This window comes from Typopeltis vanoorti, chromosome 2 (genome assembly GCF_054136105.1).
Source record: "Typopeltis vanoorti isolate ZY-2024b chromosome 2, IOZ_Tvanoo_1.0, whole genome shotgun sequence".
In the NCBI taxonomy this organism is placed as follows: domain Eukaryota; kingdom Metazoa; phylum Arthropoda; class Arachnida; order Uropygi; family Thelyphonidae; genus Typopeltis; species Typopeltis vanoorti.
Genome location: NC_143550.1, coordinates 75,464,802 through 75,479,594, shown reverse-complemented (window position 1 = coordinate 75,479,594; position 14,793 = coordinate 75,464,802). Strand labels below are relative to the sequence as shown.

Genomic DNA, 14,793 nt, shown 5'->3' with positions numbered 1-14,793 from the left:
CCAGGAGAGGAGTAAACGTTAGTCCAAGCAGAGAGAGAGAGATCTCATCTTGTCTGATGATTTGTGTGTTACTGAAGGTAAGGGTAGATGAACCAAGATCTCTTTTGCGAGAGAAAAGAAAAAACTGTGGTTTGGCGGCAATGTATATGATAAGGTTGTCCTTGCCCCATTGAAGGATAGTATGAAGATCAATGTTTAGGGAACTGGTTGTAGATGATCCTGGCATATCAGAGTGCTGCATAGTTTGTGAAATGAGTAGGATGAATGGAGAGTACTATCATCAGCAGAGCTATGGATAGGATTAATAGTGATTGTAAATAATGATTAATGGTGTTTGTCATACATGTTGATTAATTTTAATGGTATAGATAAGAACACATCTTTATCCAGTTATATCGGATTGTTGTTGTCTCGCATACTGTGACAAACTGTTTTTGTGCTCTGAAGATACCGGATAGAATACCAGCAAAATATCAGTAATAAGTTAATAAATAGTTATTTTCTTATCAGTCTGTGTGCTCATCTATACTGTTAAAATTAATCAACATGATTTTAAAAGTATCAGCATACCCTACTTTAAAGGAACATCTGAACAAATAGCAAGGGCCCCTTTGCGAATATAATTTGTGTACCACCTTCAAACCAGTAAAAAAGTTATCTTTCTTACCAAAGGTGGTTTATCAAATATCCTGTTCTTGTCATCTACTTTTGGATCGACTGACCATTCTACTACTATTAGAATTGAATAACATCAAGATTATATAAGATTTTTAGATTCTGAAGGTTTAGGCCTTGCTTCTCATGCTACCGACACTAGACACAGACTTCAATGGAACCATACCAAGATGCTACACTACAGGTTCAAATTTGATAATCTATTTTTTGAATCATGCAAAGCCCTACACCACCTTCCTGATCTGAACTGGACAGACTGCATGCCTATTTCTAAGTTTTGGGAAATAATTTCTATTAATTGTTTATCATTTTTTATATTTTTATTTAATTATTATTTTAAAATTAATTTAATTAATTATACATCTAGTTTCATGTCTCTGAACTCTGATAGTGTTTCCTCCTACTGGACAGTTGCAATCAAGATACATGATATTATGTGCATGCTGTGTGACTCGTTCTTGTATTCAGAATTTAAACATTTCTACCACTTTATCTATCTTCTCATGACATATTGAACAAATATATGCAAGTAATAAATTATATTTAGTTTTTATCTTAAGTTTGTGAAGCTGTTATTCAAAAAATATAGTACAAAAAAAGGATGTTATTGCTCCTTTGCATTTTCAAGGTCTTATTAGGATCATAATTAGAATAATTTATAAGACGATAATAGATACAAAGGATTAAGAGAGAAGTAACAAAAATACAGTCTGAATATCAATAATGACAGAAAAATGAAATAAGTTACATGTTTCTTTGTAAATAGGAGAAAATTTGAAAGTATGACAGAGATATAAATTAATGAGAGGATCTTAGTCACTTAGCATTTTGCAGTGTTACATGTTAAATTATGCTTTACAAATTATTTTTTATACTGTACCCATGAATGAACAAACAAATGTCTATACGTAAAGTAGATTCACAACCAGGCTACTGAAGGCAGACTATATGAAGGCAGATGACTATTACTTTTATTACGTGACATCTCCATGGAATTCAAGGACTAATTATGGGAGGACACTACTCTACTGCACACATCTCACTGTCTTTCTTACTTCTTAATCCTCCAATTACATACAATTCATTGCCTCCACTACTTAATTCTCTAACTACACACAATGACAATCAACACTATCTATCACCTACACCAATGTTTCTCAAACTTCAGATATCTGTGTACCCCTTCAAATTTTCATTATTACCAAGTACCCCCTAATTACTTAATTAAAAAATAAATATATTAATTAAAAAAGAATAAATTAATTTAAATTAATAAATTAATTTAAATTATTAATTAAAATTAAATATCTATTTTATTTGAATTTATATGTTCATGTAAACAAAAAATATGATTTATTTTTAAATTTTGGTTCTCTAGATATGTCAGACAACACACTCATCAATTTCATTTGATCCAGATGCAATATCAACGTTTTCTTGTTGCTTACAACTACTTATATTTGCTATATTGCTCTCTTTTGGGCGTTTAATAAATCCAATCTTTAACCAATGATCCATACATAAGAATTTGAAAACTAAAAAAAAATACTGTATAACTCTATAACTCTAACTTTTTTCCCAAAATTAAAGCTAAAAAATCGTGTTGCGAGATATGTGCAGGAATTTTCTGAAACTAAAGTTTTTTTCAGAAAAAAACTGAAAATGGTGCAACTTACCAAGAAACTCCTATTTGCTATCACTACTTTTGGCATCGAGAACAGTTTCTTTGTATGCATCGTCAAAGTCATCTACCCAAATAGCTTCATCTTCTTTCCCATTATTTCAAGCAAAAATTACCAGTAATTTACAAGACTTGAGATACGTAGAACAGCGAAGAACTGCATATGATTGGTGCAGTATTAACAAAAGATCACGCAAACCAAAGACAAATTAGCATTTCAACAGTTGAGTTGAAATGCTAATTCCCTTCAACCGAATTTCATAATATTTGAAACACATTCACTATATATTTCTTAGTTTTAACACATTAACGACAGGGGTGGTATCAAACAAAACTATATGTTCCACCGGCAACATATGGTTTTGCTTGGTCTATATAGCAGTTTCTGTTGGAGAGGGGATGTGATTCATGAGTTAGTGCCGTTTCATCCCAGTTGTCTCTAATTGAACTGTTTGTTGAAAAATATAATGACTCCTTTAATTATGCATAGCCAAAAATTGCCACGTACCTCCTACCGACCTTTCACGTACCCCGGGGGGGGTATGCGTACCACACTTTGAGAAACACTGACCTACACCACAGGTGGCCAACAGCAGGCCTGTGGGCCGCATGCAGCCTGTAACGTGATTTTGTGCGGCCCGTGGCAGGATAAAACTATATTAAATTATATGTATTATAAATTTAGCTATTAATTTCAACAGCAGATTTTCTGATTGATGTACTAGTTATATTCGTTATTTCTGATGACAGAAACACTTCATAATCTCAACATGGAATCAAAATTGCTTTAAAAAGATTATTCAATTTATAAAATCTACTGCTTCTCTGTGCGAGTTGTAGTAGTGGGAGTGGTAGATTTCTATGTGCTCCAGAGTAACGCATCATTGAAAGTCACTTGCTCTGATCTGGTTACAGTGATCAGTTTCAGAGACTCGGTCTCAAGTAGTTTATATTGTTCTCCAAGTAGTAAAATGATTTAGCAAATATACTATACATATAACTACTGCCTTGAAAAAATGCAGTTTATTTTTATTTAAGTTCTGTCTAAAAGTGTGCAGCCCGTGACGCTACCGCTCATCATATATTGGCCCTCGTATAGAATGATGTTGGCCATGCCTGTCCTACAATACCAAAATAGTTTTTTTTTTTTTTTGCTGTAAATTGCATGTGTTCTCATGACTGATTTGACTATGTGAGATGAAAAACCAGAGTTTCTGGGAGAAAAAACTATGCTACCTCTATAGAAGATTGATTAACACACCTTCAGCTGAGAAGGCCCATTTAAAGATTCCTCTTGTCATGATAAGAATCAAACTTGGCTCTTTTCCAATCAAACTGCACAATGTCCTATTGTTCTTCCAACTGCACTATGGAGGCACTTCAGATTCAGAGACTTCACAACAAATTGTTCCAGTAAATCATAACAAATTGCATACTTTCTCTCAGATGTGTATATTGGCATGCATTATGGAAAGTGTTCTTAAAATGTTTGTAACAGACTAGTTACAAGCATTAAAACTATTTGTTCAAGCCAGCCAAGATCCAAAAAACCATGAATGATCACTCTTTCATATGTCTGAATCCAGATCACTCTAGCATCTGGTTCTCAAGAAGACACTAGTTTGGCTCCAAATATTATGTATACTTCAATGCTGCATACTACAACTGCAAGCAAGACCCACTACATGCCATACCCAGACTACTAGTGAAACTTGATGGGCAGCACTATGCATCTCTCCCAAATGACATTATTTAAAAAAAAAAAAAAGAAGAAGGAGAAAAATCAAGGTAATCAGAACTATACCCAAAGACATACTAAAACTTCAATTAATCCATATTTTCTTGTAAAGGGAGGATGATGTATCAGCATCTTACTAAAACACTCTGGATGAGAAACAGTTAGTGCAAGTTTTTTTCACTTGACTATGATGTAAATAATACTCAATAATAAATTATATTCTTGATTTTATCCTTTAGTAAGCATGAGCAAACAAAATTTTGCACACGAAGTAACTTCACGTCTATCCTACTTTTAGATAACTTATTTTAACAACATTACAACACTGAACAAACTGAATTATAAAAAGTCGTTTATTAACTGGCATATATTTCACAGGATTTCAAACCGGCATCTTCAGAGCAAACAATTTGTAACACTTTACATGCAATAATGAGTATGTGAAACAGATCAAATAGTAATGGACAAAAGATCTAAAGTCCCAATTTGACACCTCATAATGCTGTATAAAAGAAATATTGTAGTCGAGTAAGATTGATCTTAGGATGACAGTCTCACAAATATTTATCAAATTAATGCAGTCATACTTCTACACTGTAGAATTGTGTTAAGGGTAGAAGGCTTCATAGCCATTGTTGACTCTAAGAATTGTTTGGTGCTATAATATTATTAAAACAAATTATGAATAACATCAATACCTAATCATGTGAACTAGTAAACTACTTGCATATAAATCTGGATGACTTTACATCAAATTGCCTTAGTATCCCATAATGCACAATTCCTTTTAGATAAGTATAGGGCGATGCAACTTTTTAGTGGCAGTCATATTTCCATATAACAGCAGGAGTACTCTGCTAAGAAAGAAGTCAATGGGAAGAAACAGCCATGCACTCACCTAAATAAGATGTAGAACTTCCTTTCACTTCAATTACTATAGCAATCCTACAAAGCAAGCTTTCCACAAGTGTATAATAGTGATTGATGGGAATTTTGGACCATTCTTCCTGTGGACATGTAATGAGGTCCAGGCCTGTTGTGGAGTGGATGTCCCTTGACATCACCTGACACTCCAGTTCATCCCACAGTTGTTCAATATGGCTCTGTGGAGACCAGTCAAGTGTGGTGACATTCATATCCACAAACCACACAGTTACAACAGCAACCTTATGATACAGTGCATTCTTTTGCTGAAAGAGACAATGACCAGTTCCATAGAAACACCACAAAGTAGGAAGCACTGCATTGCCCAGAATGTTCAGATACCTCTCGGAGTTCAATGCTTGTGGCACCACAAAGGTCTGCAGCCAAACCAGGAACCTATGATCACAGAGCCACCTCTGAATTTCATATTTGGAGTCATGCACTCTGGAAAGAGACATTCACCAGGCATCTGCCACACCAGCACCCATCCATCGGCTCAGTAAGGGGGGGGGGGGGGGTAGTAGTGAGTTTTATTGCTCCATAACACAGCTGTTCAAGATTCCATGTCTCGCTGTACATGTTCTTTGCACCACTAAAAATGATGCTGCATGTTGGTTCGAGTAATGTGGGGCTTCATTATTGCAGTCCTACTATATAGAAACCCATGTTGCCAGCCTTGGTTCTGAATGCTTTTCTGCAGATTTGGGTTCCAGTCAATGCCCAGAACTCTGCACATGATATGTTGGCCAATGAATGACAATTTTTACATATTATCCTTTGTAGCACCGTATGGTAGCATTTGGTGAGTGTGGTGGGTCATCCACTGTAGGTAACACTTGTCTCCCTATCACAACCCCTCTCTCAAACTTCATCAGACATTTGCACCGACTTGGGAGCATCATACTCCTCCAATTCATACCAGCTAAAAATTATTGGATTACTACTCGGATATGACAGTACCGAGATAAGGAGGGTGATGATAGCAAATGATTTCACGTACAGGCTGTGTAGAAGATATGTGCGAGTTTTTATATGTGTGGGGTGTGTTTGATGGCAGAAAAGTCTTATATAAGCAGGATGGCCTACACTTGAATTTATTTGGCATCAGAAGCCTGGAAAAATTACTTCTTGGTATGAAACCTAATGCAGAGTCAGGGAAACTAGATCATCAAGGGAGGAATGTGAAAAATGTGTGTGAAAGTTTAGCCTATGGTATGCAAACATGATAAAGATATGAATGTCTTCGAACATAGTTATGTATGTGGTGAAGGGATGGAAAAATACACTATAGATTAGGATATTTTAAGTGTATCTAGGGAGGAGAAAGAGAAATCTAGAACAAGACCAAATAGACTGCATATCTAATTATAAGAATAGGCTAGGTGGTAATTTATTATGGCTATACACAAACACCAAGAGTATTAGAAACAAAACAGTTGAGTTCATTGCTTTACTGAATACGATGTGGCCTAAGATTGTTGGCATTAGTGAAACCTGGACATCAGAATGGTAAGTGGGATCGAGTATAATGGGTATACTATTTTTAGGAATGACAGAAGAGATAGGAGAGGAGGAGGAGTGCTACTAATGATATCAGATGACTTAAGTCCAGTTAGGGTAGAAACAATCTATACATTAATGACTTCAAACAGGGTCTATCATCCGATTTGCAATTGTTTGCTGATGATGCAAAGATAGGCAAGGCAATCAGGAATCCTACTGATATTCAGCAATTACAAAAAATTATTTGAATAGACTGGAAATCTGGGCAAACGAAAATGGCTGTCAGTTTAATGTTAGTAAGTGTAAAGTTATGCACTTTGGCATAATTAGAATTCCAGCAGCATATTATATTAGTGGGATTATGCTATAAGAAACTGAAGAGGCAAGGGATCTTGGATTGGTGGATAGGAATTTAGAGTTAAAAGGTCACAGAGCAAAAGTTGCAAATACCATTCGGAGGATAACTGCGATCTGGAAGCGAATCTTCACATGCAAGGATAAGGAAGACATTTTGCCTCTTTATAAGGCTTTGATAAGATGCAATAATCCAGGTGTGGATTATTGTCTACCATTTGGTCTCTCAGGTTCCAAGGGGATAAAGAAGGATTACAAAGTTATATCTGGATTCTGGGATTTAGATTATGAGGACAGATTGCGAGAATGTGGATTGCAGATTCTGGTTAACAGGAGAAAGAGGGGCGATATGATAGAGGTCTATAAACTTTTGAATGGGTGTTGTAGGATAATATTTTTCGTTATATGGAAGGTAGGGAGAGAACACAGGAGAATCCATGGAAGTTAAATTTGCAGTCAAGAAAGGGATGAGCTAAGTTTCTCTCTCAGAGAGCAGTGAGTGGAATAATTTGCCCTTAGGGGTAGTGAGTGCATCTAGTGTGAATGAATTTAAGGGAAGGTATGATAGCTGATTTGGGTGGTTTATAGCCTCCCTCGAAGAGCCCTTGACTACCTGGAGGTCTCAGATAATAATAATAATATCATCTACTCCAGCTGCCTTTCCACATTTCAGGCCTTTAATGGCTTTTTCTATTCAAGTATGGATATCTATTCCTGATTGCATGCTAGTTTAGCTTTCTTACATTTGTCTCTGTATTTTCTAAGAGCACAAGCTGACTTATTTGCCAGGAACTTTTGATATGCTTTCATCTTTTCCTTCACTGCCTCTTTAACTTCCTGTGTCCACCATGGAGTTCTGCTTTTTCTATCCTTGCAGACAACCTCACCACATTGCTCTCTGGCTGAATCAGTCAGTGTTTTCTTCAGGGCCTGCCACTGAATATCCAAGGTTTGGTTCCTGGTCTCAAACTCTTTCATTTTTTCTTGAATAATGTTTGTGTATTTTAGTCTATATTTCATATCCGAGAGCTGCTCAACTTTTATTCATTTTAAAATTATCTTATATGTTCTTCTTTTCAATACAAAATTCAATTTTATCCTGCTCAAGACTAAATGGTGATCACTTCCAATTTCAAATCCTGTGTACACTCTGGTGTCCTGCACCAAGGAGAAAATCACTATCAACAATAACATAATCAATGAGACTTTTTTCTTTGCCTCTTCTCTCCATGTGAATTTATGCACATTTTTATGTTGGAACATGGTATTATTAATAACCAGTCCATGTCCTGAGCAGAAATCCAACATGTATTTGCCATTATTATTAGCTTTGCTCTTTTCTCTAAATTTTACCAAAATATTTTTGTATGTCTGACAATTATTTCCTACTGTGCTATTTAGATCCCAAATGAGGACCAACTTTTCCTTTTTCATTCTGTCAGTTGCTTTCTCTAAAGCCTCAAAAAGTTCACTTCTATCTTAGTAGAACCTTCTGTGGGACCATAGGCACAAATAAGTCTCATTGTACAGTTCTCCATTCTGATATTTGCCCACATCACTCTACTTAATATTGCCTACCATTCAAGAAGATCAGCCTCATATTTAGTGTTGAATACCATAGCTATTCCTTCCTTTTCCTGATTGTTATTGCCTGGATATCACATTTTGTATTTATTGCTTAGAAAGATCTCACCAGTTTTTGTCTCAATCACCCCTATGTCGATCTGGTACTTATCCAATTCTTCTGCTAATTCCATTTTTTTGCCATTCAGGCTGCTTATGTTGATAGTACCAATCTTGAACTCTGGTGATGTTGAGTTGGGGGTGTGTTTCAGGATTTGTTCAAGATATGTTGAAGATATTTTTAAGATAAGTTTTCAAGCTATGACAAGCATATCTATGCAAAAGAAGAAATGTTGGGATTAGATAACATGCCTCCAATTTCAACTTTCCATACATATGTCAGAACTAAATTTTTTTTTTTTTTTAAGACCTTGAAAATATTATGTGGCGCTCATGTCTGTGGTGTCTCTGGTCTTTAACTGACTGTTTCATTTATAACCAGCTTTCAACTTATGGATTAAAAATAAAACAATTTCTTAAAGACTAGAGAAATAACAGATATAAGAATTCTAAGAGAAACTGGAAAAGGAACAGATGCCATCAATGACAAATCATATTAAAAATTAAGATATTAGGCAGGAATTTAACATTGTTAGATAAGAATATGTGAGCAGAGCTTAAACAGAATTAGAAAGGAAAGGTTAGCAAAACTAGTATTTGGTGTAAGAATGGTAAGAAAAAGACTGAGAGGATGATCTAGATGGATTGATGCACTTAAAAGTACTGCAGAAGACAAATATGTCAGGTATGACCATACTGAAGACATGACAAATAACAGCATAATTCTGAAGGGAAAAAAATAATAATAACAGGAAGCTAGTAATAATGCAAATTTAATCATGTTGTAAAATCATTGTATACTGTACATCTCTTACGAGTACATACCATGAATATGATGATGCACGTGTTAACTGTTGTGCACAGAAACACAGGAAATAACCTCTTATAATGTGCTTTGTAGAATGCTTTTTCACTTGGTTATAAATTAAATTAAACTCACCCAGAAATTATATTCTAGTTTGACCTTTTCCTAAGTATAAGCAAACAATGTTCGCACATGAAGTTCTTCATGACTAGGCTATTTATATATAGATATAGAGATTAATGATTTCAGATTAATTGCCTAAGTATCCCATAATACAAAGTACATGCTTTCAGATCTGTATAATACTACAGGAAGGGCCACTACCCAGACCACTTTTGACTTTTACTAAGGTCTCGTGAGAGGGAGCAGATCCAGAAGAGATACCAAGGTTGAAGTAATGTAGAAGTCATATATTTCACAAGTCATATCACAAGTAGTGTAGTCATGAAGAAACTTTACATACACACTTAGTTTGCTTGCACTTAGATAAAAGATTAAACAAGAATATGACTTCTTGGCAAGTTCAATTTAATAATATGCTTTCTCCTTACCAACTTCTAGGAAAAATACAGTTTTCACAGGTATTCAAAGAAATACAACAAGCCCACACATATCTGAAAAGAATCTAAAGCACGCACACATATAGCTTTTCAAACTCTTCAACAATAAAAGCAAATGTCCTGGAAGGTGAAATCCTCTGAAAAGCATGATTCTCAAAATCAGTCCTCTTAATAAGGCAACACAACATGACTACAAATTTGTGTGCAAATTTGATTTTATATTATATTAATTAAGAACTCAAGGTACAGGCAGGCCTTCGTTGAAGAAAAAATGAGTGACAGATTTCTTAACACCCCCACACACATAAATTAAATAATAATAATAAAAATAAAAGATAAAAAACACTTCAAATGTGTGTCTGAGGAATTTATTTCTTCATCAGGCATAATTCTTTTAGCCTAAATAACTTTTTTAGAAATTGCTAAGCAACCAGTTTCTATCCTTAGCTCTCACTGTCGCAAAGTTCACACCCTTACCAATAATTTTTCATGACTTCAGAAAGAGTATGACAGACAGGTTCTGCTTCTAAACTTGAATCAATGTGCTTTTAAAATGTTTTAGCTTAGTGGTTTCATTCTGTTAGTATCTTTCAAATTACTTTTCAAACTTCACTTGGAACTGTACATTTATATGCCTTAGGCTGTTTGTTTATTATTGCCACAAGTTTTTGTGGTGAAATAGTTTAAACTAATTACACAATAGTAAAAATAAATTTATCCTTAGGTCCTAAACGTGGAATGTTACCATAACACTAGAAAATAAAAAAGCAATCTAGGTGTTTAGATTTTTTTTTTTTTAACTGATTCATTAGTCTTAAAGTCACTGACATCAAGCCAGTTGTCTGAATGTAGAAAAATGTAAAAATCAAGACAGTAGGTATACTATGTAGGAAGGCGAATGCTCGATAAAAACAAATAAATAAACTAAAATAAAACGCAGAAATTCTGTTTCTCTTTAAATTCTGTGACATTTCGTTTTGAATATTCGTAACTTTCTAAAATTATACTGAGTTTATGGCAAACAAGCAATCCCACATAAAATGCCAAGGTTTAGAAGTACGACTTTCTGAAATGTACTAAATATTCACATAAAAATCAGCAAGGGGAAAAAATGTGTATATGTTTATGAATTGATCGGTTTGATCCATCATGTTAACTGTCACGCGCATCATCATCTTAGTGATATATGTATAAACTGGAGTATTACAGTTTCAGCTGAGTTACATTTTTTATTGATGTTAAATATAATAACGTTACAAACAAAACCATCACCTGCAAACGCTGAAAGTCATCATCTGACAGGCATGCAGCCATTTTATGTTATATGAAGACATCTGGCGGAAATAAATTGAGGAAGTAAACAACAATACAGAGCTACATTTAAGATTTAAAATAGAACATATAAAGCATTAATACAAAGGATAAACTTTATTTTCCATAGCAATAAACCTGATATTTGTGCTAAGAACCAAAGGGTTTTGAAGAGAGCTTCGTCATGATTTGTCATACGATACGAGGGTGAGCTGAGAAGTTGTGATAATCCTATCCAATCATTCTCATTCATCCCTTAGGACGGATTGAGTTTTTCCCCAACCCTAATGAGGGGCTTATGACGAATTAATGCAGCCCGCTCGTCACTCCCCTGCTGCCATCAAGTATTCATGACTGGAGTGTGTTCAAGGGGCTTGTTTGCTTGCTCTTGGGGACGAAAAACCGCCTACTTCAGTATGAGACTGGATAACTCACCTTTAGTCGAAAGAGACCAGATAAAGGTTCCTCCCGTCTTTGACCGGGAATCGAACCCAGGTGTTTCCGGCTTCATCTATACCAACTCAGCTACGGAGGCTCGTGTGATAATCGCCATGAAGGAATTGAGCTAGAACCATTAAACTTACACATTATTCTACATACTCCCCACGAAGTGTTATACACTTGTTACAACGCTGCTGCATCATTTGCAATTCTCTGAGAAAAAGTCTTTCCTTTGTTGCACATATTGATTGCAAATGATGCAGCAGCGTTGTATCAAGTGTATAACACTTCGTGAGGAATATGTAGAATAATAAGTAAGTTTAGTGGTTCCAGCTCATTCCTTCATGACGATTATCACACGAGTCTCCGTAGCTCAGTCGGTATAAACGAAGCCCTTTGGTCGGAAAGACCTGGATTCGATTCCCGTAGAAGACGTGAGGAACCTTTATCTGGTCTCTTTCGACTAAAGGTGAGTTAGCCGTCTCATACTGAGGTAGGAGGTTTTTCGTTCCCCAGAACAAGCAAACCGGTAGCTTGAACACATTATTCTACAAATTCCCCACGAAGTGTTATAGACTTGTTACAACGCTACTGCATAATTTGCAATCCTCTGAGAAAAAGTTTTTCCTTTGTTGCACACATATCAGCCATTTTTTTCAAGATGTTTATCAGAACTTTTCAGCACCTTTACCACTACATACATAATATACGATATGCAGATATTTTTGCAGTTTATTAGGGAGCTGAAAAATTAATGGTAGATGTGCTAACTCTACTTTTATTCTCTAACGAAAACAAACAGAATTCTTTTAGCCTAAATAAATTTTTATACAAATCGTTAAGCAACCAGTTTCTATCCTTAGCTCTCTCGCTGTCGCAGAGATCGTACTTATCGATCATTTTTGACAACTTCAGAGAGAGAGAGAGAGAGAGAGAGAGTACGTCAGGCAGGTTCAAGTATCTTCACTCAAAACTCTAATCGGCATTATTACTTGCAATGATGCGAGTTCTACAGTCCACTTTTCTAGTAGAGGTTTAAAAATCCAAAAAGCTGAGAAAGAGTTCTGCTGTTCAGCGAAAAGGGAAACCTACTGTATAAGTCTTTCTTCTGTCTCCTATTATGAATCCTGGCCATTGAATTAGAAACTTTTATTTAATACTGTGTTTGACCTCCTTTAGTTTTAATTACAGCACATATGTAATTATTTAATTATTACATCAGAAACGGAAGATTTTGCTCCCAGATCTGTTTTCTAACATGTTTCATATATTCTCAGGATGTGATCTCAATGGATATCACATCCTGACTTTGTGGTACCCAGGGAAGACTGTGAAAGTCACTATCATGATGGAACTTCTACTGAATAATTATGGCTCAATGAACAGTAGTATTGTCGTCCATCAAACAAAGATCAGCTACTGTAAAAAACGTCAGCATGCAGATGAATTTCATCTGCAAAAATGTTCACACATTACTTGGTGGATACCAAACCTTTCAACAATATCAGGGGAACCGTTCCGTACCAACAGAACATGCCCCGAACTACGAAACCATCACCAGAACGTTTAGTTGTGTCTACAATAAAAGCTGGGTTCACTACGTCTTGGTACTCCTGCTAATCTCTTTCCGAATGAGAACAGAACAGGGTGTACCATAACTCGTCAGACCATATTATTTTTTCCAGCCAAGGTGTTTCTGGCAGCACTGTAGACAAACTTTCTAGTTTTCCGATAAATCATTGGTTTCCACATAGACATGCGACTGCCAATACTGATCCTCTTCAATTCCTACGCATAACTTGGTCAGATATGGGTCAAAACCAGCCCTTATTAAATGTTGCTGTCAATTGCTACAAACAGGAAGTTCTATTCGTGGCTCCAGCAGGAAGAGAACCACATTAAGGGGAAAACGAAAGATTTTTTCTTTTCCCCTCATCTGTCTAGCTCAGTCGAAGCAGGTTTTGCCAATCACGAAAACCCTTACTAAACACATTCATTCAACTTCCGAGAGTGACCCCTTGTTTTTCCCCTTACTTCCCATGTTTTGAAAAATTCCCTTTGCATTACTATGCAAAAGAGAGAGGACTTGAAATTATTTTTAAAGGTAGCGAAAGAAAAGTGTGACAGAGTTAGAATGGTGAGTTTGTTTCCACGGTATGACAGAGAGGAGTTTAGAAGAAGGGCCATAATCGCAAATGACATTATGCGCAGGTTATGCAGACGGTGTGGTGTCGAATTCGTGGACGTGTGGAATGAGTTTGATGGGCGAAAGGATTTATAAAAGATGGATGGCCTGCATTTGAATGGATTTGGTGTGCGGAGACGGGAAAAAGTGTTGCTGAATGAAGTGAAAATGGATGTCGAGAACCAGGGTCTTACACTCAACTAGAACTACCAAGGGGGGTGGGGGTGGAGATGTGGGCATCAGTGAGACAGTTAAGTGTAAGAATGTATATAATGTACCCGAGCCAGTACTAAGGACAAAAAATGGGAATGGGATATTTAGAATAACGCATCAAGGAAGGGGTGGGACAAAGGGCATTTCATGTATACTAATGCCAGGAGTATTAGGAAGAAGAAGGAAGAATTTTTGGCCTTGATTGGTTCTTCCTGGCCACAGGTTATTGGCATTAGCGAAACATGGCTGACGGAAGATGATATAGTTAGTGGGATAGAATGTGTAGGTTATAGTGTGTTTAGGAGGGACAGAGAGAATGAAATGGGGGAGTGGTGTTACTGATGATAGCTGATGAACTGCAGCCAAGGAGAATTGAAGTTGTATTGCAGGATAGTGAAAGGAGCTCATTTGAGGCTATTTGGTGTGAGATTGAGACTAGCAGAATAAAACATACAGTTGGGTGCTGCTGTAGACCTGGTGATGGAATAGATGGTGGCGATAGTATGCATAAACAAATTGATGAAATGGGTGGAGGGAGGGTAATTATTATGCGGGATTTCAACTATGGTAACATCGATTGGAAGGAGGAGAGGACACATATGAGGAAGGAAATCCGTGCTGGCAAGTATGACAAGCTTAGGAGATTACTTGGATCAGTGCTATGGCATCTACAACTGCAAGGGCTGGATGTCGATAGAGCATGAGAAGTGGTCAAGGAGG

At 36.1% G+C, this 14,793-nt stretch overlaps 1 protein-coding gene across 1 annotated transcript in view; it reads right to left on the bottom strand.

Moving 5' to 3' along the window:
- The window catches only part of LOC150109188 (GRIP1-associated protein 1-like), a 434,263-nt gene extending 423,026 nt beyond the window's left edge, over positions 1-11,237 (bottom strand). The window contains exon 1 of the mRNA XM_090401821.1: positions 11,196-11,237. Within this exon, the coding sequence (XP_090257947.1) occupies positions 11,196-11,237 (42 nt within the window). The remainder of the gene's footprint in view (positions 1-11,195) is intronic.
- Between the last annotated feature and the right edge of the window lie 3,556 nt (positions 11,238-14,793).